General features: G+C 42.4%; 1 protein-coding gene across 1 annotated transcript; it reads right to left on the bottom strand.

Moving 5' to 3' along the window:
- Window positions 1-508: 508 nt before the first annotated feature.
- On the bottom strand, window positions 509-20,196 carry KCTD17 (potassium channel tetramerization domain containing 17). Its single transcript, XM_089528105.1, has 6 exons — window positions 19,903-20,196; window positions 14,788-14,896; window positions 8,617-8,708; window positions 6,527-6,622; window positions 4,072-4,197; window positions 509-3,244 (listed from the first exon to the last, which is right to left on the bottom strand). Exons 1-6 carry the CDS (start codon window positions 20,131-20,133, stop codon window positions 3,119-3,121), a joined length of 780 nt encoding a protein of 259 aa, XP_089384231.1. The 5' UTR covers window positions 20,134-20,196; the 3' UTR covers window positions 509-3,118.
- Window positions 20,197-25,647: the final 5,451 nt, after the last annotated feature.

Genomic DNA, 25,647 nt, shown 5'->3' with positions numbered 1-25,647 from the left:
TAGAAAAAGCAAGCCTATAGCTTTTGTGCTTTGTTCTCTCCAGCAGGAGTTGGTGTGGCATTATGGAAGCCAGCTCTAGGGCCAATGGGTAGGAACCTATTCACTATACAGTCCATGCCTCCTGTCAGTAGTAGAGTCAAGTATGAGAATGCTATTTTTAAACTAAAATTCCCAGAAGCCCCTTGCTGCCTGAAGGATTCTGGAGGTTGTAGTAAAAATAAATAAATAAATTCCAAGCTCTATACAAGAACAATAATAAAATACTTACAAAACTCACTTCAAAATATTGTCAAATAATAAATACAGTAAGTAGAACAGGGCTGAGAATCATGCCCTACAGATGTTGTTGGATTATAAATCTCAACAGACTTAGATAGCACTGCTAACAGTGAGGAATGCTTGGAGTTGTTTAAAAGCATCTAGTGGGCTGTGTGATTTCTATCCCTAAAGTAGAGGGTACTGTGTAACAAATTTTAGGAAGCAGAACATAATACAATCATAACTTTGACTGTCCACCCAGGTTGTGTTTTATTCTTACAAAGTACAGTACAAAAATAAAGTTTTAAAAGTTAACATTAAAAAAAAAGACATTGATCATCATCAGCATAATATCCTGAGACATCTGGTTTGTAACAGCTTAAAAAGTGGCAAGACTGAAGGGCGTGGGAGACCAAATAAAGAAAAAAAAATAAGAAGAGAAAATGTGGTGAGTGGAAGAACAGCCAGATAGAAAGGGAAAACCATGCATGTACAAAGCATTGGTAATCTACAGGGCTATGTGGCATTCACGCTGAAACTAGTCCTGGACAGTAAAAGAAAGGAGAGATTTTCAGCACAGTCCATCAATATCTGAAGGGCCACAACTACCACCAGACAGTTAAGACTGATGGGAATTGGAATCCAACATATGGATGGACACAATTTGCCCACCTCATCCTAGAAGAAGAATGCGAACATTTTGGCTCTCCTTGTTTGGTACATCAGCAACCAGAAGCCCCGAATGGCATAGTTAATGGGAAGGCATTGTTGGACCCATAGTTCCAAACATCAGGGCAGCCAAAGATTCTCTGTCCTTGTCCCCAAACTGAATTCTCCAATCTCTTGCTGCAGAAACCAACAGAGCATTTCAAGTCCAGCCTCAACAGTGTCTCAAAAAAACTTTGTTAACAGAAAACACAGCCCTTTTGCTTCCTGAGTTCTAGTTCAGAGAAGAGGACAATATGCTTCTAAGTATGAAAAACAGAGCTTGGAAAAGCTGCTTTAAATGGACCATCACTCCCAAAATCCACAGCCTGCACAGCCCATAGATTCTGGGAATCACAAACTTAAAAGGTAATATTTCCAAGCTCTGATGAAGCATGACAGTGTATGTTCCCATGGAATACATTTTTGTATATAGAGAGCAAGGCAGATATTGACATTTTCATGCAAGGTACCAGGAACTGTGCCTCATTTCCCCAAAAGAATCAGAGATCCCTTTCCAGGGAGAGATCTCATTTGGGGACGCAGACAGCAATTGCTACACTCTCCCTTTTGTTTGGGCTGTTGGAATCAATGGTCTTAAGAGCACCTAACTCTGTATTGGATTGCAGCCAAGAGCTGGATTCTGCCATAAGCACTGGCTTCTTTAGTATTCCAGCCTTACGTTTCTAGTCCTCAAGGTTACAAGTCAGGGGAGGGAGAAGTACTAATGGTGATAAGCAATGTCTGCTAAAGAGGAAAAACCAAGCTGAGGTAGGAGGGGCACAATTCAGATTTACTACACTCCATACTGTTTCTGCAATGATTCTTGCAGAGACTCTGATCTCCCTCCTCTCACTGTTCTGTTTCCTCTGGCCATATTGCCTGCCCTGAGCAATCAATCATATGCACTGCAAGCAGAAGCAGGCTTATTTAGCTAAATGTAAACTTGTATACTTTATTGCAAGCAGAGATACATGGCTGTTTGTGGTACAGAACATTTATGTTTTTCTTAGATCACATCAGAAGCAGCACTGTCTGCCAGTTTTGAGGAGGAGTGACACTTGCTGAACTGACAGCACATGCTTTGCATGTAGAAAATCCCCAGCTTAATTGCCGGATAAGATACCAAGGAAAAATGCTACTTTTTAGATCCCAGAAAGCTGCTGCCAATCAAAGACAAACAGTGCTAGGCCACAGGGACTAATGACCTGACTAGAACAGGTTCAGGGGTGAGTATCATCCTCCCATCAGACTTTGGCAGCATAATCAATGAGGACAAATGCTGGGAATTGCAGCCCAGCATCACCTGGAGGGATGCACAATCCCCAACCCTATGCTAGAAAAAGGCAGCTACATGTGTTCACTCCATATCTTTTGCAGCCCAACCTCTCCATCTTTTCTATCCCAGAAATATGAGAGCTATGACAGAGAACAACTTTAGAACATGAATGGGCCCTATACACATACATTATAGCCCAAGTCTTGGGAAAATAACTTTGGACTACATCTCCCAAACTTTCCCAGCAAGGATGGCCAGGGGCTGTGCTGGTTGATCGGTTCTAAGAGCTGTCATCTAAAAAATGGTATCCCACCCTCTCTTGGCTCTGATACTAGCCCACCAAAAGAGTCCCAGAAGGAGATGATGAGAGTCAGTGAAACAGGTCTAGGAGTGCAGATGGAAGCTGTGCTTGCAGAGGAGAAGTGAGAGAAGAAGAAGAAAGAGGAGAAATCTAGAGAAATAGACAAACTGAGGGAGTCCAAGAGAAGACCTGACATTACATAAAAGTAGGATGCAAGGAAACAAATATCAAGAAAGGGAAACAGGCATCATGGAAAGAACAGAAATAAAGTGAATGGATCTAAAGGGGAGGAGGAAATAAAGATACAATCAATAAAACCTGGGTAACTGAGCTTGTTGTAATATTCAAAATTAAAAAAAACAAATTATGCCTAAACTCTGCAACTGCCAAAAAAAGGAGAAAGAAATCTGTTCCTTCCCCACCATTCTAAAATCCTTTGCCACCAAGTATTGCTTTTTCTTTCCACCGGTGTTCCCACATGGCCTCTATTCATGCTTCTCCACCACCAGCTCTCCTCTAGGAAGGCGATGCCCTAGATGGCTTTAGACTTGGATTTATTTTTGTCAGTGCTCTCCTTAGAGATTTGCTGCACCTTTTTCCTCTTCTTCTTCAGCTGCCTCCTCTGCCTCTTCCTGCTCCACTCCGTGGTGCTGCTGCTCTTGATCATTCTGCTCTTCCCGTTCCAGATCATCCTCTGTGCTCTACATCCCAACATGCCATGCAAAAGGGAAGGAAAAGTGCACATAATTTTAAAGGTTCCCCTTGGTGCTTTTACCTCTTAAAAGCTTAAAAATTGAATATAGGGGATCTGCAACAATTTCCTACTCTGGTTTCGAGAGTTTGTGTGGTATAGTGGCTAAGAGGCTGATCTAAATATCAGGACATCTCCAGACAATTCAGTTCTACCAAAACTCCTTGGGCAAAGTGGAGGTGGGGAAAGTGTGGCCCATGGGGCCCTGATTTATAATCTTTGAAGCCCCCTATCCACAAACCCCAAGTAGTTATTTCCCAGATCCAAGTCCCACCCCTTCAAATGGCTCAAAATTGCTAGTTCTAAACAGAGGCTGGATGGCCATCTGTTAGAGGGGCTTCGATTCTGTGTTCCTGCGTGGAAAGGAGTTGGACTGGATGGCCCATGTGGTCTCTTTCAACTCAATATTCTATGATATCTCCCCTTACTTGCTTTTTAGTTTATGTTTTTATAAAATGCAGCACTTTTGCCACCACACCTTCCTATACATATAAAAAGAACTCCCCAAAGTGGTCCAAATCCAAACTGGAAGTGATGCAATGTGATTTCCAGTCACATGAGATGCACCAGTGTGGCCACTTGGAGGGTACATGGATGGGAAATGGTTGAGGGATTCTGGGATTTTTAGTCCAAAAAATGTAACTTTGTCAAGATCTGGGGATCCCATTGCCAAAAGCAAAATAGTGTGCCTTAACAAGCGTGCCATTTGATATCTGAAAAGAAAGCACCTGAGGAAATTGATCATGTAACCTTTGAGATGCTAATGATCACCCTTACCTTAATTTTCCGACTGGACTCAGAACACAGGCCACTAGGTGAACTACAGAGCTCCTTAGAGACTACGCACAGAAACTCAGACTGGTCTTCATTCCCATAATTATAAGATGAGCCAATATTCACCAGCTGAGGAGTAGAGAGGAGAAAAATTGTTTGCATCAGTACCATACTTTTTTTTAATGCTATTATGTGGTAGTGGTAGTAGTAAATACTAGTAATTAGGTCTGGACATATATAAAGAGAAAATATAAGGGACAGTGGAGGGTAGGGACTGGAAAAGTGCATGTCAGTGGAAAAAGCAAAAGGATCGATCATATATTATTTTCCATGGTGACCACCTGTATACACATCACATCAGATGGAAATAATGGGTTGTCACATGGTCTGAACCCATTTTTATTTTTTTTTGATAACAAAAATTCCAAAGATGGCCAAGGATTACAGCAGAGCAAGAAGGATGTGCCAGGCAAGGCAGCTCAAACAAGAGTACTTGCCTTGCTGAAGCAGCTACATCTGAAACTAATTCAGGGCTGAGGAACATATAATCTGCAGAACTTGTTAGATTATAACTCCCATTAGGCTTACTTGGTATAAGCAATAGTGGGGGTGGGGGGGGGGGAGGCTGAAGTGCAACAATATCCAGAGGACCACATGTTCCTATCCTTCATATTTATTTAAAGTAACTTTTACAAGGCCTTGCTGAAGGCAGCAGGATTTATTTTTAAGGAACCATGAACAAGACTTCATTTTAATCATTTTATAGTACAGTCCCAACAGTGATCCCAACTAAGATTGATGAGATTTACTCCAAGGAAAACAAGTTTAGCTTCTTAGCCATAAACTACCAGAAATTGCTAAAGTGTCTGTGGTCCAAAACACACTGTAGAAATAATCCAGTTTGAGACTGTTTTAACTGCCCTGACTCAATGCTAGGGAATTCTGGGAACTGTAGTTTTTTGAGACATTTAGCCTTCTCTGTCAGAGAGCACTGGTGCCAGAACAAACCATAAATCCCAGGATTCCATAGCACTGAGCTATGGCAGCTAACAGTGTCTAGCTGGATTATTTCTGCAGTCTGTTTTGGACATCTATTAGATAAATGTAGAAAAGAGTTTGGGAATATTTGATTCTCCACATGTTTTGGATTTCAACTCCCATCAGCCCTAGCCAATAGAATCACTGGCAAGTAACCCTGGTAACTGAAATTGAAAATCTCTGGAGAACTAAAGGTTCCCCATCCCGATCTAGAATATTATGTAATTTATATTGTTTCCCCCTAAGTATATGGCTCACCACATATTTCAGAAAGACATATGCATGTGCCTGAACACCTATTTTATATATGTCTTTGGACTGGCTATAGACCTTGTGTATCAGCAGTCCACTGGACATTGGCCCACATACCCTGTTGGCTAGAGAGTAACTCTTACTGCTCAGAAATGACAGCTACAGTTCCTTTGATGTAACTAATCATTCTGAATCTTTAACCCAGATTTCCACAATCTAGCATCCCCAGATGTTGTTGAATGAAAACTTCCATCATTCACAACCAGTGGCCTTGTAGGCTCTGGATGATGGGAACTGCAGGCCACAACATATGGGCAGGGAACTACACATTAGAAAAAAGCTACTTAACAAACACTGTTCCTGTGTCTTTTGTTCAAATTCTGAAGGTGGTGTGTGTGTGTAGAGAGAATGCTTAATGAAATCCAGAAGTCCCACCATATCCAGCAAATGTTAGCCAAATCCTCTAGCTTCACTTCCCTGTGGACAACCTTCTAAATTTATTCTCCAAGAGAGCTTGTACATAAGAAAAAGGGACCAAACCTCCCACAGCCCCCTTGTTAATCAGAGCCTGGAAATTTTATTTGTGGACTACAACTTCCAGAATCCACCCTCCAGCATGGCTATTGGGAGATGTTATTCCAAAACTTTTCCAAGCTCTGCTTGTAACTCAAACATAAGTCTTATAATTCAGGTCTATTATTCCATGAAAACACACAGAGTACTTAAAAGGTTTTTAAAAAACACTTCAAAGGAAAGAGTCCTGGTAGTGAAGGAGCCCAGAGATTATCTGGCTCTGGAGTAGCATCAGTGATATGAACCTGTTTTCATTTCTCTTTCTGCCATATCTTGGAAGTGCGCATGAACATATGGATGTATGCCAAGACCTTAAGATTATGTAAAGCCTGTCTATACAGGGAAAAACAGGGCCAGTTGGTGGCTTCCACAGTGAGACATGGCAGGAGATTTGCACTGAATTCTAGTGTGAATACTGAAGAATATAGCCAAGGTGGACAGAGGCCTTTGGGGGATATGGTTCAGCACCTTGGATAACAGCATAGAGGTATGGAATAAACCCTGTGCAGCATCAACATCTCATTGTCATGGAAGCCACCAGCCACCACTCGAAAGACCATATTCACACCCCTATAATATATCTCTTCCTGCATACCTGTTCAAAGCGCCATCCATCAGACATTGTGGAAACCATTTGTGTGAGCTCTTCCTCCTGACACTGCAGCACTCGGTATACATGTTTTGGAGGCACCTGAAGCAGCAGGAAAAATAAAAATGTGACATGTTAAGGGTGGCCCCTTCCACTTTGGAAATTCCCCATTATCGAAGAATGCCAGATATTGTCTCCAGTTCTCCACATCCAGTCTTGAAATGGAGAACTGGTTACATTGGTGGTAGGCAACCTGATATTCTCCAGATGACTGAGAATGCAATCCATGACACCAAATTAACTAGTTCTGCTCTATATGGCTATTGCAAATTAAAGAAAGGGGAAACAGCTGGGTGTGGTAGCACTGAATTTGTACATATATTTACCTACTTAAATGCTTGAGGTCATTGTATAAGAGCACATGCAACACAGCTGAGATTCAGCCACCACCATCTCCATTTCGAGTTTAACAGCATAGACAGCACTGAACTCTGAGTGAGCCAATTATCTGACTCTGTATAACATGTTTCCCATGTGCCTATATCATTCTTTGGATCCATCCTTGGTTAGTTCACGTGGTTGTGTGATCCTAGCCAGAGACTTTTTGGCTTCTTGTGAGTTAAGCAACATGGCAGAGAAGCATTTAGCAAGTGGGAGACATGCAAAATGAGATGAAGCCTTCTGCTTCACATATAGAAGGTTCCTGGTTGAATCCATACTTTAACTGAAGTTAAAGAGGATTTCGGTGCAAGTGAAATGAAATACTCCAACCTAGTCATTCTACTGTTTTCCTTTATGGTGGAGGTTCTATCCCTGTTGCCAGTTTGAAACTTTATTAAACTGCTAGTCCTGTTGGTTCTATTAGGAAGGGGGGATGTCATTCCTGGCCTCAGGCAGGAAAATATCTTATATCTAGGGTGAATCCTGCTTGAATCATTTGGAACAGAGAGAATATAATTTAAGTGGTAGAACAGCCACAGATAGGTCTTTTGACAATGTCAGTGAATGGACATGTTTCCAGCTCTCAGCCTTCCAAAGGTGTTCTTGCAGCTTTTATAGTAACACACAGCAAGAAGAAGTCCCACTTTCTGGGAAGGAATGTAGGGAGTGGCCGTAACGCATGTCAAACTATTTTTACTTGATTCTGACTGAGCATGACTTTCAAGTTGAAGTAGGATAGACAAATCTGCCAGTTTCCTTTTTTAAAAATCCAGCAACCTCAAACTGTCCCTCTCCTCCTTGTGGAAAAAAGTTCTGGAAAGCTCTTTCAAAAAGATGTCCAAAACAAAATTCTCACCCATCTTACCCAGATAAACTGAATAAGTGCAGCTATCACACAGTCTAAATACCCTAAAGGCACCAGATCCCTTCTAATTTTGGAAGCTAAGCAGGTTCAGCCCTGCTTAGTACTTGGATGGGAGATCTCTGATGAATACCAGGTGCTGTATACTTTATTTCATAAGAAGGAACTGACAAAACCATCTCCGAATATTCCTTGCCTAAGAAACCCCTATGAAATTAATGTGGTCACCATCAGATGACAGAAAATTGACTATATATATAGTCAGCTCTTAGTTCAGCACTGACATGTTTGGGTAGACAGGGATTCCAAAGCCACACACTTCAAAGCAAAGCATTTAAAGCCTTGGGACTTAGTTTTGGTTGCTTATACATTCCTTTTTTACTCATATTTTTCTGGGTGAAGAAATCTTTTGAGTTGCATGCATCTTAGTATCCAAAAATGATTCTAACAAAATTCTTACTGGGAGGGTTGTAAGGAAGGTTGCATGGCACACAGAGCTTTGGCCTCTGAAACCTTGCCACTCCTTTGCACACCCCCAACCATTATGTGCAACCTGAGGTAACTGCCTCACTCTGCCTTATGGTAGGAGCAGTCCTGTTCTCTCAAGTGAGTTTTTATTTAGACTGTCCTGGATCCAAACACCAGCAGAAAAAACAGAAATGCATTCTGCAAGGGCCCACTGTACTTTAAACACAGAATCTGACACTTTTGTCACTTGAGAGGGGAATACAATGTCTCTGCATTTCCACTGACACATGAAATCCCTTGTTCTGTTTCCTTCAGACCATCATACCTGTGTTATGGTATAGTCCTTTTCCTCTAGTCTGTCCTTTATCAATCTGATCAGAGACCCAATGTTATAAAATTCAGCTTCCTCCAGAACCCCTGGGGGGGAAGGCAGAGAACACAAGAGATAAAGAATGAGCCTTGAGACATTGTTAACTATTCCTGGTAATAAAAAGGAAATCATGCACATTCTATAACCAATGGGACTGTAAAATCTGGAACTTTAGCTAATGTAAATCAGAATTATATGCTGTAAAAGTCTGGAGAATACATTGATCAAATATTGACACAAGGCTTTGTCAGGGAGAGGACAAACTGCAACCTAAGCCTACATATAGGGGAGGATTCCAACTAAACTCACAAAATTTATTCAGTGTTGTGGTCATGCCACATTTCCATGGGAAAACTCAAAAAGCACATATACAGAAAGTGATCCTGAGCCAAAATTCATCTTCTTGGGAATCATCACTTTTATTTGTTTGTAGCTGATATTTTCTTCTACACCATGCTGATTTTTTTTTATTTAAGCAGTTTGTAAATACTTGTCAATAACAGAGATCTTCACCTACACAGTGAAGCTGCTGTGATAGCTGCTAAAATTTCAAAAAGTCAAAGAGCTCTAGAAGGGAAAGTAGAAGAGCACAAAATTCCCAGATCCTCCACAGAGTGAGCAGAAGAAACAGAAATGCATTATGCAAAATAATAAACATTACAAAATAAATAAAGCATTATAAAGCATAACTTCTCTCTTCCCCCACCCTAGATAGCAATTATTTTGGCGCACACTGCCCTGTGCAAAGTGAGACTAGCAGCCAAGCACTCTTTATGAATGAAAAAATAATCCCACTGGGTCACATCAGTGATCTGCCTAGTTTACACTGGAGGCATCTGCAAAGCACAAGGCATAAAACAAAAATGAGGAACCTCTTTCAGCCCAAGGTCCTGATTCAATTTTAGAGAAAATCTGACAGACTACATCCCCAGTACTCCCAAAGGGTACCACTTAAGACTTTTACTGTCACCAACAAAATCTTAACAAAGACATCCCAAAGTTTTAGAAATGGGTGGAGGGAAGCATAGAGAAACCAGAGAACCATCAAATGATAGCGTCAACAGTGGACATTTGGGGAATGTCAGTGAGCAACACTGTGGCCAGATGCTGCCCTAGAACCCTAAGTTTCCCATCCCTGGCATAAAAACAACAATTTCCTCTCCATTATCAGTCCCCAGAATCTAATATGCAGAGGCACAGAGTTCCAGATGTATTTACAAAGCTCCTGGCTGTCAGGAACTCTGCCTTATTAGAGTACCAGAGGGTTTTGCAAGTGTCTCCCACCACAGGCATATGCTTTGCAGTTCTTTACACTAAATACAAAAAGACCACTAAAAGAAGCCAGGCACATGGACAGAGATACTTAGCTAGAGCTTTCTGCATACATACATCCCCTCCCCAGTTTAATAATTGGCATATTTTGAGGCAAATGTCTACATGAAGCTTAAATTAGAATCTTATGGAGGAGTAATTTGAGTTTTAAAATAATCATCCTCTTCTGGATGAAAAAAGCTCTATTCAAGGACCCAGGGCATTTATTTATTTACGTATTTATGTTTTGCCTCCCAACCCACAAAGGCTCCAGAGGTGATGAACAAATAAAAACCAATTATAACAATACAAAGATAAAGACATTTTAAACAACACATTAAAATAGGCTTTAACAACTCCTAAAAACAATCCTAGCATCCAGTTTTGAAACAATTAAAACAACAATTTCAGAAACTGCAAAACAGGACTGTGTTGGCTGCCTGATGGAATCTTAAAAGAGATGGGGGCTGCCTAACTTCCTTGGGTAGGAAATTCCACAACTGAGGCACTACTACAGAGAAAGCCCTGTTACTTGTACCAACCAACCTAATACCAACCCAACTTCAGGAGTTGTTGGGACATGCAACAGAGCCTCTTCTGAAGAGCTCAAATTTCTAGTAAACTCATAGGGAGGAAGAGGTCTTTCAGATATCCTGGCCCCATGTTATGAGTAAACTGACTCTGGCTGCATCCATACTGGAGAAATAATCCAGTTGGACACCACTTTAAGTGCCATGGCTCCATGCTGTGGAATTCAGGGAACTGTAGTTTGTCACAACAACTACAATTCCCAGACACAGCAACCACAATTCCCAGAATTCCATAGCACTCAGCCATGGCAGTTAAAGTGGTATCAAACCAGATTATTTCTCCAGTGCAGACACAGCCTCTGTTCTATTCGGACAGAATGTTGTGACACCACAAAAGGAGAAGCTAATTTTAAAATATTATACTAATTTGAAGGAAGAAATCCACAGATGAGAATAACAGATTAGCACAAGCCAGCTTTTGGAACACTGTACCCACTATACACTCTTACATGCAGAGAACAGCTACATGAATAAATAAATGAACATGGAGAATTCTTTTTAGATGAGTATGAGAAGTGCCACATACCAAAAGCAATGCAGAGGCTGGAGATTATGTAATCTGAATAAATTGGAGGTGGAGGGGATGGATGAGCTTTTCATAATAAAATTTACATTCAACAGAGGAAAATTGAAGGTATGTATCTTGTTATTAAAATTCAGGATTAATTAGGGGGGAAACTGTCTTTTCAAAAATAATTATTGCAAAATTAATACAATAGTGGCTTCCTATTAATAACCACGCCAAAATAAAAACCATTGATCTGTAAGCATATTCAATAACCCTGCTGCATGAATAACAATATTCTTTAGTGTTACTAAACTATGGTATTATTATGTGGGCTTTTTGAGAGGAATGTTTTGTGCGTGCAGATGGATTGAGATGACCTTTAAATAAGATTGGGACTCCATATCTTGTCAGAGATCATAGAAATGACTCCCTTGGGGACATGCCTTTGATCCTTCAGGGCAGTGCTACTCAAAGAGGTGGTCCACAAGTCATCAGCTACTGGTCCACAGAGCGTCTACGTTGGGGAAAGGAAGAGTTGTAGCCAATAGTCACAAATACGGTGCTGGTCCCTGGCACATAGGGAGTAGGAATCTGCTGGTCTCTCATGTCAGACAGTTTAAGAAGCAGTGGTTTGGGGTGCTCCTTCATAAGCATAGGAGCTGATAGAAAGATAATTCTCAATTTATTAAAAGGAGCTTCACCCACTTTGGCATAAGCCTCATAAAGTGACTGCAGTAGAAACACTTTTATGCCCCCCCCCCTTTTTTTCCACTCTTCTTTGTAATGCTTGGAAGCCAGTAGGAAAGGCTACTGGTTGCTGTGCAGGCAAATAAAATATTTGCCTTTGATGTTCTTGTTGGCAGTTATTTGCATCTGTGTTTACTCCCATCCTGGGACACACATGTAATGTCAACAGACACTTAATGGATCTGTGGAGGAATCAGAGAAGTAAAGTATGTGCTTTCAGGTTGGTCTGTTGACTTATGGCAACCCTTTGAATTTCATAGGTTTTTCTTTGGCAAGGAATGTGCATATGGTTTTGTCACTGCCTTCCTCTGAATATAGTCTACATCACCTGGTATTCCCACGCAAGTACTAACCAGGCATGGCTTTGCTTAGCTAGTGCTTTTAGGGTATCCAGAACCAATTAGGAAGGCTATCTTATTTAGAACTGTGCCCTTGCAACATCTCATCAAAATTAAGATGAAAAAGCCATTGAGGCCATTAAGAGTATGAAGCTCACAGAGAGGAAGCAAGCCACCCTCTCCCTTTTTTTAAGATGTTTAATGTCTTCATTGTTAAAATAGGCGGGTTACAGACCGCCATTTAGTACGTAATGAATACGTACTAGGGTTAGGAAGGGACGTATTCCATACGTACAACATGGCGGCGCCCCTTCCACATGGGGGCCGCCATGTTTACGTATCGAACGCTGTGCGTCCGCACGTGTCACGGCGTCTATGACGTCGCGAGTCCGCCCCTGGCGCCTCGCGACGTCATAGAGGCGCCACTTAAAGAAGCTCCATTTTGGAGCTTCTTTTTTGCTCCGCAAGGGAGCCGCGCGGTGTGGGTGCGGCGGCTCCGTTACGGAGCAAACAGCGGCGGCGGCGGTCTATAACCCGCCATAGTTATGCTATTTTTTTTCCTTCCCTGCCTTGCATATTATTTCAGCTTCCATCTGTGACAAAGGAATAAGAAGAGGCACTGTGACATGAAGTCACTCAAGCCAAGTAAGCCATACAGTGCAATGGATAAAGTGTAGCCCATCATCCTTAGGCAGTAGAACCAACAGAGAGGAACACTGGATATTGCAGATAACCAGAGTCTGAAGGGTTGCACTTTGCCCAACGCTGCCATACAACCAAGATCAAGTATCAGTAATTCTCATTCCCAGCAAGTAGAACTTTTAAGTTACTGTTTTTGTCTACAGCTCCCAGAATCCCCCAGCCAGTATGTCCAGCAGTCATGATGGCTGGGGGATTCTGCATTTTATAATCCAAAAAAGTAACTTTGCCAAGGTCTGACACTTTTTTTGCCTGCATTTGCCCCCCCCCCCTTTTTGTTGTTGTTGTTGATGATACAGAAAATAAATCCAGAAGACAAGTCTTTCTTGCCTTCACCATTCCCATAAGGCATGGAAACTGCAAGGACACAAAACAACTGTGGGCACTGAATTTTCAGAGTCAAGGATTTCAGATCAGCTACTTCATCATTTTTAAAAAAGGGATACCACAAAGATCTCTCAGCTGTGCAGTGTGGATCCTACTGAACTATTACTGTTTTGGAATCCTTGGGAAGCCTTTTTGATTCCTTGGGGAAATGAAACTTTCATTTAGCAGCTTGGGAGAAAGAGCATTAACTTTTTAATTCTTGTTTCTTAACCAAAAGGACACATCTTTATAAACATTTAAGATATCCAAGGATAAGTGCATTCTCAAGGATCAAAACATACAGTCATAAGATGATTTATTTGGTCCATTCCTTTGTACTTCATAAACAGAATTACAACAAACATTGACATTTTCTTCACATAGACACAGCACGCGTGCAGCAATATTTGTTTTTAAAAAATGGATTCATTACAACAAAGTAAGAATAACTATTTGTACTGAATTTATAGTGAATAAATATTTATATTTTTATAGTGAATAAGTGTTTGCAATGTTGTAAGTAAATATTTCTCAGTTATTTCTCAGTTTACAAAAGGGATAAGGAATTTTAGGCCCTGGGGCTGAATCTGGCCCTTCTAGACCTGAATACAGCCCTCTACATTCCACTAAGTGGCCACACACTCCTCCTCACGATACCATTGTTGGGTATCTTCCCACGTTTTGCAAGCAATTATTTAGAATTTATTTAGAAGACTGAAATTCTTTTCCTAAGGCTTTGTTGAGAGCCAGCCTGGTGTAATGGTTTCAGTGTTGGTAAATATTCTGGGAAACCAGAGCTCAAATCTCCACTCAGTCATGGAAACCTACTGGGTGACCTTCGGAAAGTCGCACACTCTCAGCCTTTACAGGCACATATCCTCTAAATAAATCCTGTCGGGAAAACTCTACATCAGAGTACCTCTACGTCAGAGTCAACTTGAAAACACATAACAACAAAAGCTAAATTGCTAGTATTAAAATTATTATTTACGGGGGTTTCACCATTTTGCTTGGAGCCTGATGTCCTAAAGGCACCAGATACCCATTGATCTTGGAAACTAAGCAGCCCTGGTTAGTACTTGGATGGGAGACCAGGAAGGAATACCAAATACTGATGGCTATATTTCAGAGCAAGTCAAAGGCAAACCACCTCTAGGTATTCTTTGCCTAAGGAAAGCCTATGAAATTCATGGGATCACCATAAGTCAGCACAGGTAACTTGATGGCATGTACACACCTTTTGCCTTCAGCCCACCTACTCCTGAAAGGTGGTTCCTGAAAAGTCTGAAAATGAATTCAGTCCTCAGGCAGAAAGAGTTTCCCTACCTTAATCGGATACTGACTAGCACAGCCTTTCTCAAATTGATTCCTCCAGATGTGTTGGACTACAGCTCCCCCCCCCCCCGCCCTTCCTAGCCATTATGATTCTTGCTTTCAACTTCCAACTGGAGGGCACCAGGTTCAGAAAGCTAAGCAAGTGCATCTTATTCTTCTAGACAGTTCCACCTCCAGCCATTCACAGAGTCACTCATGTGGGCATCAGAATTTTACAGACCTAAAAGCTTACCTTCCTCAGCCATATCTTTATCCAACACTAGTTTCCCATGTCGGAGGAAATTCAGAATGGGTCCAAAATAAGTGGGATCTCTGTCGATCAGGTACGCACCTGTTTCATCCTAACAAAATAAAACCAAAGAACAAAGTCAGTCCTCCTGTCTCAGTAATCTTTTTAGAGTTCTTTCAGACAGGCAGCAAACATATGGATAGAGGTATCCAGCAGACATATTGTCACCTTGGCTTTTTTTTTAAAAAAACAAAAAAACGTGTTGGTTAAGTTCCTTGCTCAAAGTTTTCTTAGCAATCATGGGATTAAGAAGACAGATACTTTGAAGGGTCAGCAACCGAGTAAAGAACAGAAAGCAGACCTAGGAATAACTGGATGTTTCCCACAAACTGGGAACACTATGCTCCTTTAAAACAAGGCATACACTTTCCACACATCTTGTTTCAAAATGGAAATACCCAGAAATGACTGGTTAGGGAAGAGATTAGGGAATAATAGTAGATAACTCAATGAAAACACCAATCTGTTGGAAAATTTCAGAGTTCTCTCTTCCCTCCTTCTTTGCTATTTAGAGCATGTGGAATTTTAGATAGTATAGTACTTCCTACATGTCAAACTTTGCTTTCTTTCCTCATTTAAAACCGCTTATTTTCTCCCTACTAGCATTGTGTGCATTCAAGTCATTTCCAATTGATGGCGACCTCAAGGTGAATCTATCAAGGGGTTTTCTTGGCAAGATTTGTTCAGAAGAGGTTTGCAATTGCCTTCCCCTGAGGCTGAGAGCATGTGACTTGCCCAAGGTGGGTTTCATGGATCAGCATAGTCATACAGCACATACAGACAGGCCAAAATAAAGCTGCTTCAAGTCACTTTGGAGGTATGGTGTTTCAATGATGCATGTGTCCTAAGAGTCTGGAAGCTGCACCAAAGCTGCACTCCAGTTCTTAGGACTGGAGCGCGGCTTTGGTGTGGCTTCTGGACTCTTAGGACACATGCATCATTGAAACACCATACCTCCAAAGTGACTCGAAGCAGCTTTATTTTGGCCTGTCTGTATCAGGCCATAAATACCTTTTGTAACCCAGTAAACAAATCATGTGATTCAGGTCACTTCCCTTAAGAAATTACTCACACAAAAGAAATTCTTCTCTCCTTCTTGGGTCACCATCTCCTACACACCTTCTTCTGAAAGATGGTGAGAATAACAATTTCTTCCTTTCCTTGATCTATTCATTAATTAGTTAGGATGTAGACTCCCCATGCATATGTAAATTTAAGCCATTAGCAGACTTTTCATTAACTGCAAGCTACCTGTCTTCTTTGTTTTTGATTCAATTTCAGTTCTCAGCAAAGCAGCATCAGACAAGGGTATGGTCTTCTGTTATTCTGCAAATGAAAGCTAATCTCTAACAGGTTTAGCTTTGATATTTTTGATATTTAAATATTCCATTTCTTAAACAAAATTGAAGCCTTAGGAAACTTGAATTGCCCAACACAATCCATTGTGTGACAGCTGTGAAAGAGGTGGATTCCATGCTATGAATCACTAGATAAAATGTCATAATGCTTCTAAATAAATCCACTAATAAAATCATAAAACATACCATAACAAACCTACTAATGACAAGATATTGTCATTATACAAATCTTCCCTCTAACCATACTTGGCATGATGTATACAGATTGTTACCTTATTGCAAAAGTCATATTGCAAAGCTGGGGGAAAAGTGTAGAAAAGAACAACCAAAATGACTTAAGAGGGCAAGGAGCAGTTCCTCATACAGAAAAAAAAATTACAACAGTTGGGGCATTTTAGTTTAGAACAAAGGCAAGAAAAAAAGGATATGAAAGATTTTTGCACAATTATGCATGGTATGGAGAAAGCAAATGTGGGGAACAAAGTACTTCTTCACAGAGTGAAGAGTTAAACTTTAGAATTCACTGGCCTGTTACAAAGTGTAGTTAAAGCCACTATGGCAGACAGCTCTAAAAGGGGATTAAATAAACTAATGGAGGTTAAGATTATCAGTGGCTACTACACTCAGCCCTCTGTATCTACAGATTCTGCATCCATGGATTCCACCAACTATGGCTTGAAAATATTCCAAAAAGCAAACCCTGATTTTGCCATTTTATCTAAGGGACACTGTTTTGCTAGGTCACTGTATATAATGAGATTTGAGCATCCAGAGATTTTAGTACCCATGGGCGAGGAAGGTGTCCTGGAACCAAGAACCCACTGTAGTCATAAAAGCTGTGTGTTTTTTCTTGTATCAGAAGCAGAACTGATCTCGATACCAGTTTCTGGGAATTATGAACAAGAACCAGGGGCAGCTGGTGGCTCCCATGACAGTGGGGCAATAAATCCATTCTGAGTTTTGCTAGCTTTATAGGTGCTACCCAAAGTGTCATGCCTATTTAGGAATAGAGCTCAGTACTTTGGAAAGCTCCTGTATGAAAACCTGGATTCACCATCCCACTGACACAGGTGCAGCCAGCTGCCACTGCGGAGATATACCTTTTTAGTCATGTCCTGTTTCTGGGCAGCCCAGCAGATACCCATGGCCCACTGGACTTCAGAACAGACCTCTATATATTTGTTGTTGTTGTGTGCCTTCATTTCCAACATACGGCAGCCCTGAGACAAACTTATCATGGGATTTTCTTGACAAGATCTGTTCAGAGAGGGTTTGCCACCGCATTCTTCTGAGGCTGAGAGAGTATGGCTCACTTAAGGTCACCTGATGGTCTCCACAACCATAGTCCAATGTTCAAACCACGCTGGTCCTAGACCTACATACTATGCACAACAAGTACCTTATATATAAAACTATAATAGTATCAAGTACCAAGATAAACTCTTGCACTGGAGAAACTCTGTAAGGAGCCTCATATGCCCCATATTAGATTTTGGAGTATCTAATTCCAGATGAGCATATAAGAATTCATAGCAATCTGATGTTGTTACAAACAAGATGGATGGGTGAAATGAAGGCAAATATTACACAGCTTATAGGCGATGTTTTACTGGTTTTTAATCAGGAAGTGGCATGCCTCTGAGAGAAAGACCCAAACTATACAATTATTTCCCTGGGGCCACTGTCTGAGAGATGTATATTTCCAACATGTCATGGGTTGGACCCAGCCCTCAGAAGAGCTCCTCAGAAACCTGTGGGGCAGATTATAGTCCTAACCCATTGGTTTCAAAGGGACTGCACTACTGACAACAAACCTGAACTCTCATCCAACGTTTAATTTCATTTTAAGTCTCAGCCATCTGATTAGATTCAATTCCAGAGAACTTTGCCTCTTTAAGAGGCTTAAGCCTGCAGTTGGCCTGGCAGTCCCCTTTCTAAATCTCCCCAAATCCATGACAAAATGGGGTTGTGTGGGAGAAAGAATTTTGAATATGCTGAAAGGAAATGAAGCAGCTATAGGGGCATTTTGGAAGCAAAACTGACCACTGTGTATGTGTGTTGCTCTTGTTTTATGCCTTCAAGTCCACCTCATGGTGACCCTATAATGGGGTTTTCTTGGCATGTTTCTTCAGATAGAGTTTGCCAATGCCTTCCTCTGAGGAGTGTGACTTGCCCAAGACCACCCAGTGGGTTTCCCTGGCTGAGCCAGGATTTGAACCCTGGTCTCCAGACACAATCCAACACTCAAAGCACTACACCAGTGGTTCTCAAACTGTGAGGCAGGACCCCTTGGAGGGGCAGAGTTGCTTAAGGGGGAGCTCAAGACTTGGAGGCCCCGATCCTTCCTCCTCCTCATCTTCCTCCACCCAAACCATTTCTGTCCTGGAGGGGAAGAGAAAGGCAACCTGGAGCCTCTGCCTCAGGGAGGATGAGAGTGATTTCCTTGTAAGATATTAAAATATAATACGATGAATGTGTGAATGAAATTACACACACTAAACAAACAAAATATTCTTTATTCCTATACTATGGCAAGCACCAAGCCAGCATGGCAGTGGTGTGAGCATTGGACTCCGACTCTGGAGACCAAGGTTCAGTTACCAGCTCTGCCATGAATTCCACTGGGTGCCCTCTGGCAAGTCACACACTCTCAGCCTCAGGGGAAAGCATGGGCAAACCTCCTCTGAACAAATCTTGTCAAGAAAACTTCATGATAGGGTTGCCTTAGGGTGACTGTAATGTGAAGACACACAACAACAAATGTCAAGTACCAGGGTTTGGGGGGCAACATCTAGATGTAGATGTAAAGAGGGGTTACATTGTTGTTGTTGTTGTTGTTGTTGTTGTTGTTGTTGTTGTGTGCCTTCAAGTTGTTTCCGACTTATGGTGGCCCAAAGGTGAACCTATATGGGGTTTTCTTGGCAAGTTTCTTCTCTTCAAATGAAGTTTGCCATTTCCTCCCTCTGAGGCAGAGAGTGTGTGACTTGCCCAAGGCCAGCCAGTGGATTTCTATGGCTGAGCCAGGATTTGAACCCTGGTCTGCCAGAGTCATAGTCCAACATTCAAATCCACTACACCATGCTGGCTCTGTGTGTGTGTGTGACTTTGCACAAACAAAGACAGTAAGGAGCGCGAGAGAGAAAGAAAGAAAGGGTCTCACACAAAGGCAAGAAGTTGGAGGGCCACTGCACTCCCCCCTCTGGCTCAGGCCTCTCTCTCTGGGTCTGGCTTTGCATAAACAAAGGAAGTAAGAAGGACCAGAGAAAGAGTTTCCGTTTCACGAGGGAGACTGAAACCTGCCACCAGAGCCAAAGAAACAGGGGGGAAGGAGGGGAACTGGGAGAGCTAGTGCCGAGGCAAGCCCAGGATGTCGCCTAGTTGCCTGCCTGCCTGCTTCCCACCTGTCTGCTTACTTCCCGACCTCTTTTCCTTCTTCTCTGCCTGCCTGCTTCCTTCCTTTCTCGCCTGCCTGGCTACCTGCTTCCTTTTCCACCTGCTTCCTTCTTGGCTTGCTTGCCTGCTTGCATCCTTCCTTGCCTGCCTGCTTCCCTGCCTGCTTCTCTCCTTGCCTGCCTATGTCCTTGCCTGCCAGCCAGCCATCCCTCCAGCCTGCCCGCCTGCTGGCTTCCTTGCCTGCATCCTTGCTTCCTTGCCCGCCCGCCTGCCTTGCTGCGGGGCGCCTGCTTTGTCTGCCTCTCACCCGGTCGGACTGGAGCTCCTCTCCCTGGCAGAGGCGGCAGAGGAAGGACTTCTGCTCGCGGCAGAGGGTCTGGCGGGTGGTCAGGAAGACGGTGCCGCCGACGTTGAGCCGGACCCACTTGCCGCCGGGGGCCGACGACGGGGGGCTGGGGCTGGGGCTGGGGCTGGCCTTGCCTCCGCTCCGCCAGCCACACGAGGAGGAGGCTGCCCCCGCCGCCTGGCCGCTCTCCATCCTCCTCCTCCTCCTCCTCCTCCTCCTCGCCGGCCTCCAGCCTCCGTCCTCTTGGCTCTCTCTCTCTCTCTCTCTCTCTTTCTCTGGACCACAAAAGGGAGGGACTCCGGGGCAGGTGTGGGGAGGAGGGAGGAAAGGAAGGGGCCGGAGGATTCTGGGACTTGTAGTTTTCCCAGGAGGAGGGAAGGAGGGGGCTGCTGGAGGAGGAGGAGGAGGGCCTTCCTCTCTTTCCTTGGGAAGGAAGAGGGAGGGCTGCTTTCAGAAAGGTTGCTCTGTCTTGGGTGCTTTCAAGTCCCACGTCCTCCTTTTCCAGGACATGCCCTCCATTCATCCCAAAAAGGTCCTCCATTCTGAGGAGGCACTAAGAAGCATGGCGTTTCCATTCATATCAAGGGCTTTGGGCTTTAATGTCGGCACGTCTGACATTCTTCTTCAGTCTCCTACATTCCTCCTTTTTTCTTTCTTTCTTTCTTTCATTCTTTCTTTTCTTTTTTTTGGGGGGGGGGGTTACCTTTATTCATTTTAAATTAAAATAATAACAAAAATGGTTTGAATAAAGGAAATCTTCCAAAGCAAATAAGAAGGACGTATTTTCTTCACATTTCAGTTTTATGTCCTCTTTTCACATTCATAACTGCCGCATCAATGATGTCTACTTCCACAAAAAGTGTGGCACAATAAACAAGCCTCATGCCCCTAGAGAGCCTACTAGCATTTATGCTTCAACTTTTATGCTTCTCAGTGCTCCTTCTTCATGGCCTTCTATTCCTATTCTTTTTCCAGGGGCCCTACATTCTGTGGTGGCATCTCCTCCTTTGTGGTTAGGATATCTGGTCACCCCATACTTATGGTGACCCATAAGTGAACCTTGTCATGCGGTTTTCTTGGCAAGATTGGTTCGGAGGAGGTTTGACATTGCCTTCCCCTCTGAGGCTGAGAGAGTGTGACTTGCCCAAGGTCACCATGTGGGTTTCATGGCTGAGCAGAGAATCAAATCCTGGTCTCCGGAGTCCAGCACTCAAACCACTAGGCCACACTGGCTCTCTTCAAAGAGGAATGCTATATTATATAGTTGTTTTGTGGGTTTTTTAGGCTACGAGGCCATGTCCAAGAAGAGTTTATTCCTGACATTTCTCCAGCAGCTGTGGTTGGCATCTACTTCGACTCAACAATGGCTCTTGCTCTTCTGGGGGAGAAGTGACTAGCAAGGATCCGCAGGACTCTCTTCTGGGCCCCATGCTATTCAACAACTTTATCAGTGACTTGGAGTCTGGAATAGAGGGCATGCTTATCAAATTTGCAGATGACACCAAATTAGGAGGGCCAGCCAATGCCCCAGAGGACAAGATCAGAATTCAAAATGATCTTAATAGATTAGAAAGCTGGGCCAAAACTAAAAAAAAATTAATTTCAACAGGGAGAAATGTAGTGTACTACACTTGGTCAATAAAAATGATGTGTACAAATATAGGATGGGTGAGACCTGGCTTGACAGCAGTACATGCGAAAGAGATCTAGAAGACTCAGAAGACCATATGATGAACATGAGTCAGCACTGTGATGCGGCACCTAAGAAAGACAATGCAATTCTAGGCTGCATCAATGTAAGTCATATAGTGTCTAGATCAAGGGAAGTAATAGTACTACTCTGTTCTGCTTTGATCAGACCCTGTGAGGAGCACTGGGTCCATTCTGGGCATTACAATTCGAGAAGGATGTGGACAAGCCAGAGCATATCCAGAGGAGGGTGACCAAAATGGTGAAAGATCTGGATACCATGCCCTATGAAGAGTGGCTTAGGGAGTTGGTTGTGTTCAGCCTGGAGAAAGATAAGGGGTGAAATGATAACCATGTTTAAATATTTGAAGGGATGTCAAATTGAGGATGGAACAAGCGTGTTTTCTGCTGTTCCAGAGACCAGGACACCAAGCAATTGATTCAAGCTACAGGGAAAAAGATTCCACCTCAACATTAGGAAGAATTTCCTGATAGTAAAAGCTGTTCAGCAGGAGGATATGCTGCCTTGGAGAGTGGCAAAGTCTCATTTGGAGGTTTTTAAACAGAAGCTGGATGGCAATCTGCCAGGGGTGTTTTTATTGTTTATTCCTGCATGGCAGGAGGTTGGACAGGATAGCATTTGTGGTCTCTTCCAACTCTATAATTCTGTGATAAGTCGACTGGCAAATTGAAGACACACACACACACACAGGGCAGCTTTCCCCCAAATGATGTTCTTAAAGTGTATCTCTCCTCTGCTGCCTGAGAATGATGGAGTTTTAATCTAATACAACTGAGGGCTACTGTTTTAGGAAAGGTTGATGCTGAGCTTTGCATAGTTGACTGCAATGGTAAAGATCACACAATATCCAAATACTGCAACAGCCCAATTTTTAATTTTAGTTTTAAATGTACACATAAATGAAAACCATCTTGGAAGAGTTATTTTTGGGCTACAGCTCACAGAATCCTTCTGCTTTTCCAAGTTTGCTCTTACAAGTTCAGAACTGAAACTATATATGTGATCAACCTGTTTTCAGATATAGAAACATCTGCTATAAAATCACAACTCCTGGCTTTATGTACATTAAGGCAGCACTTCCCAAGTTGTCTGATGTGGTGGAATGGCAATCTGGTGTCACATTTGTGCCATATTATTACCATATTTACATAGTTTCCAGGAAACTTGCTGCAGAATGGCAGCTGGTGACTCAGAATCCAACTCTGAATAGCACTGAAAGGTGGCAAACACAACTGCAAGCCTATGATTTGTGAGAGCCCTTCAAACAGGACTGGCCAAAGAGCAGTCTTCCAGATTTAGGATTGCAACTCCCATCAGCCCTACACAGCCAAGCCAATAGTGAAGGATTATGTGTGTATTAGAAAACACCCACACTGTAGAAATAATGCAGTTTGACACCACTTGTTGATGTCCTCCCTTCACTTGCAGGAACCTTTTAAAACAAACTGCACTGTAGATGAACCAAACAGGGAAAAGAGAAGTGACATCCTGATAGGACTATCAAGTATGTGCCCAAACCATTCATTTCAGCTGAAGGGCTGTCACATATAACAGCATGCTGTTTCAATTTAGTAAGAGCAGTATGCATTATCCCATAGTACCAAGTGTTGATGTATAATTCATGCCTAATATTGTTTTCTTTTTTTGGAATCTCCTCCATTAAATAGCCTGCACTTAAATATATCTAAGATATAATGGCATTTTAAGAGCACTGGCTATTCTTACTTATCCACTAAAACATCATCAGGGGGCAAATGGTCACCCTTTTAAAAGAAAGAAACTTGCAACTTTGGCAAGCGATGTCCATATAACTATTCCATTGGAACTAGGAACTCAACCAGAGATCCATTCCAGAGAAATAATCACAAGTGATCTGAAAAATAGTGGAGGCAACTGTTCTCTCACCCCCTCTAAATGGTGCTGCTGTATTCCCATGACAAAGGAAAGGTTGAGAAAAACATTCCCACACTGGATCTAAAAAAACCCCACAAAAATCCATAATGGGTTTGGGAAATGTACATTTTAAGACTACAGCTCTCATAGGCACTGCTTATTCTGGCTAGAGCATTTTGGAGCATTGCAGTCCCCAAAAATGTAATTTTCCTAAGCTTTGCCACCCCTCAGTCAAGATGAGCAAAAATCGATGAAAGCCTGAAGACTGTGCACTTTGCCAAGTGTAGAAGGTCATTGTTGAGAAAGAAGCAGGCAGATACCCCTCCATCATGCTTGGTCCTAAGTCTAGTGAAGAACCTCCTCTCCTTCCAGCCCATCAACTTCAATGACCTGGGTATAGTACTTTGGTTCTACTTTAACAGTGTTGACTCCATCCCATGGAATCTGGGGATTTGTAGTACTGGGAGGCTCTAGTACTCTGGCTAAGAATTCTCTGAAGATGCCAGCCACAAATGCAGGCAAAACATCAGGAATAAACTATTTTAGAACATGGCCACATAGCTCAAAAAACTCACAAAAACTATGGATGCCGAACGTGAAAGCCTTCAACTTCACAATTCTAAATACCTTTCATAAAATGCAAATCCCAGGATTACATAGGATAGAACCATGACAGTTAAAGTGCCATCAAAATATGATAATTGTTTTTTTAAAAAGGGCCCCTAGTGGATGGAATTTACTACTTGCAGAACTTTATAACCATGAATCCAATCCAAAAAATCCCAGCAGCCCAAGCCAGCATACCCAATGGAAATAGATAGCAAGAATTACAATCTAACAGAATCTGAAGGGTGATATATTTCCCAACCCAGTGTAGTTCCTGAGATTGCTCTTTCTCTCCCAACCACTAACTTTTTCATTGCATCCTCTAGACCAGTGGTCCCCAAACTTTGGTTGTCCAAATGTTTTGGACTAGCTTCCAGAATTCTTGATTGCTGGCCAAGATGGATGAGGTTGCTGAGAGCTGAAGTCTAAAATACCTGGAAGACTAGAGTCTGGAAATCACTGTTCCAGATTATAATCCTGAGGAAAATGATAATCTCATTTCTGGAATTGATAAAATGTTCTTGGACACCCCCCTTCCCCCCCCCCCCTTTCTTTCTTTTTTGGAGAAGAGGGTAAAATGAGGGAAACTAAATATGCATAGCTTTACTGGAGGATAGTGATGCCTCTCTGGTATTTGCAGCACCATGGGACAGCACAGACCTATGTGAATTCACGTTATGACCTATAAAGCATGAGGAGAAAAAGTGGATCAGAATTGACTTGTAGAGCTGTGTCATTTGATGAAGAGGAACAAGTATTTCAAGATCCCACCTGTTTTACAATAGCACCAAAAATTATCCCCCCTCACACACACCTAAATTATACTAAATTATAATGAAATGAAGAAAACTTACGGTAACCAAAAACATCAGCAGTCATATGACAGTTTAGAGACTAGCACATTTATTGTAGCATAATCTTCAGAGGACATGGGCTGTAGTCCACAAATGGTAGTCTTTAAAGTGCCACAAGACTCTGCCATTTGTCTTGCAAGACAGTAACATGGCTAACCCTTTGGAAACTCAAGTAACCAGGAGCTAATATGGATCATCACTATTAGTGAAAATAATTTTGGCTTATTTGTGTATGGGCCTCTCTTTGGACATTATGGCAGCGACTGTTCTTGTGCCCTTTTGTTTCATCCCAATAGAAGCACACACACACAACCTGGAGGGGCTGCTGCTGCTGCTGCTAACCAGTTGGAAGGGGAGTTAGGTGGGAAGGCAATTCAGACCGTGAAAAAATGGATGGGCTCCTGGAGGAAGGAAAAGAAGGGTGCATTACACCCTTGCATGTGTTCTCACTTCCACCTCCCACCCAGCTGAGTCCAGTAACTACATTAGGGTCTGAATCACTTCCCCTTCCCACAGGTCTTCACACCTGCCGGGCACATGCAAGCATTAAAACGTACATGTAGAACTATACTTCAATGTAGAATCTCAGCCAGTATGGGAAAGGAATTTTTAGTTCCTTTCTGTCCCAATAATGAAAACAAA

Source organism: Sceloporus occidentalis, unplaced genomic scaffold (assembly GCF_023333645.1).
Source record: "Sceloporus occidentalis isolate IW3139 unplaced genomic scaffold, rSceOcc1.0.p SCAF_5, whole genome shotgun sequence".
Taxonomy (NCBI): domain Eukaryota; kingdom Metazoa; phylum Chordata; class Lepidosauria; order Squamata; family Phrynosomatidae; genus Sceloporus; species Sceloporus occidentalis.
Note: the sequence above shows the minus strand (reverse complement) of the source record. Positions and strands in the feature narration are given on the sequence as shown.

Coding starts and splice junctions, on each gene's coding strand:
- KCTD17 (XM_089528105.1), bottom strand. CDS start 20,133: ATGGAGAGCGGCCAGGCGGCGGGGGCAGCCTCCTCCTCGTGTGGCTGG. Junction 6,623..8,616: donor AGGACTATACCATAACACAG/GTATGATGGTCT, acceptor CTGCTGCTTCAG/GTGCCTCCAAAACATGTATA. Junction 4,198..6,526: donor ATGGATGGCGCTTTGAACAG/GTATGCAGGAAG, acceptor TCTACTCCTCAG/CTGGTGAATATTGGCTCATC.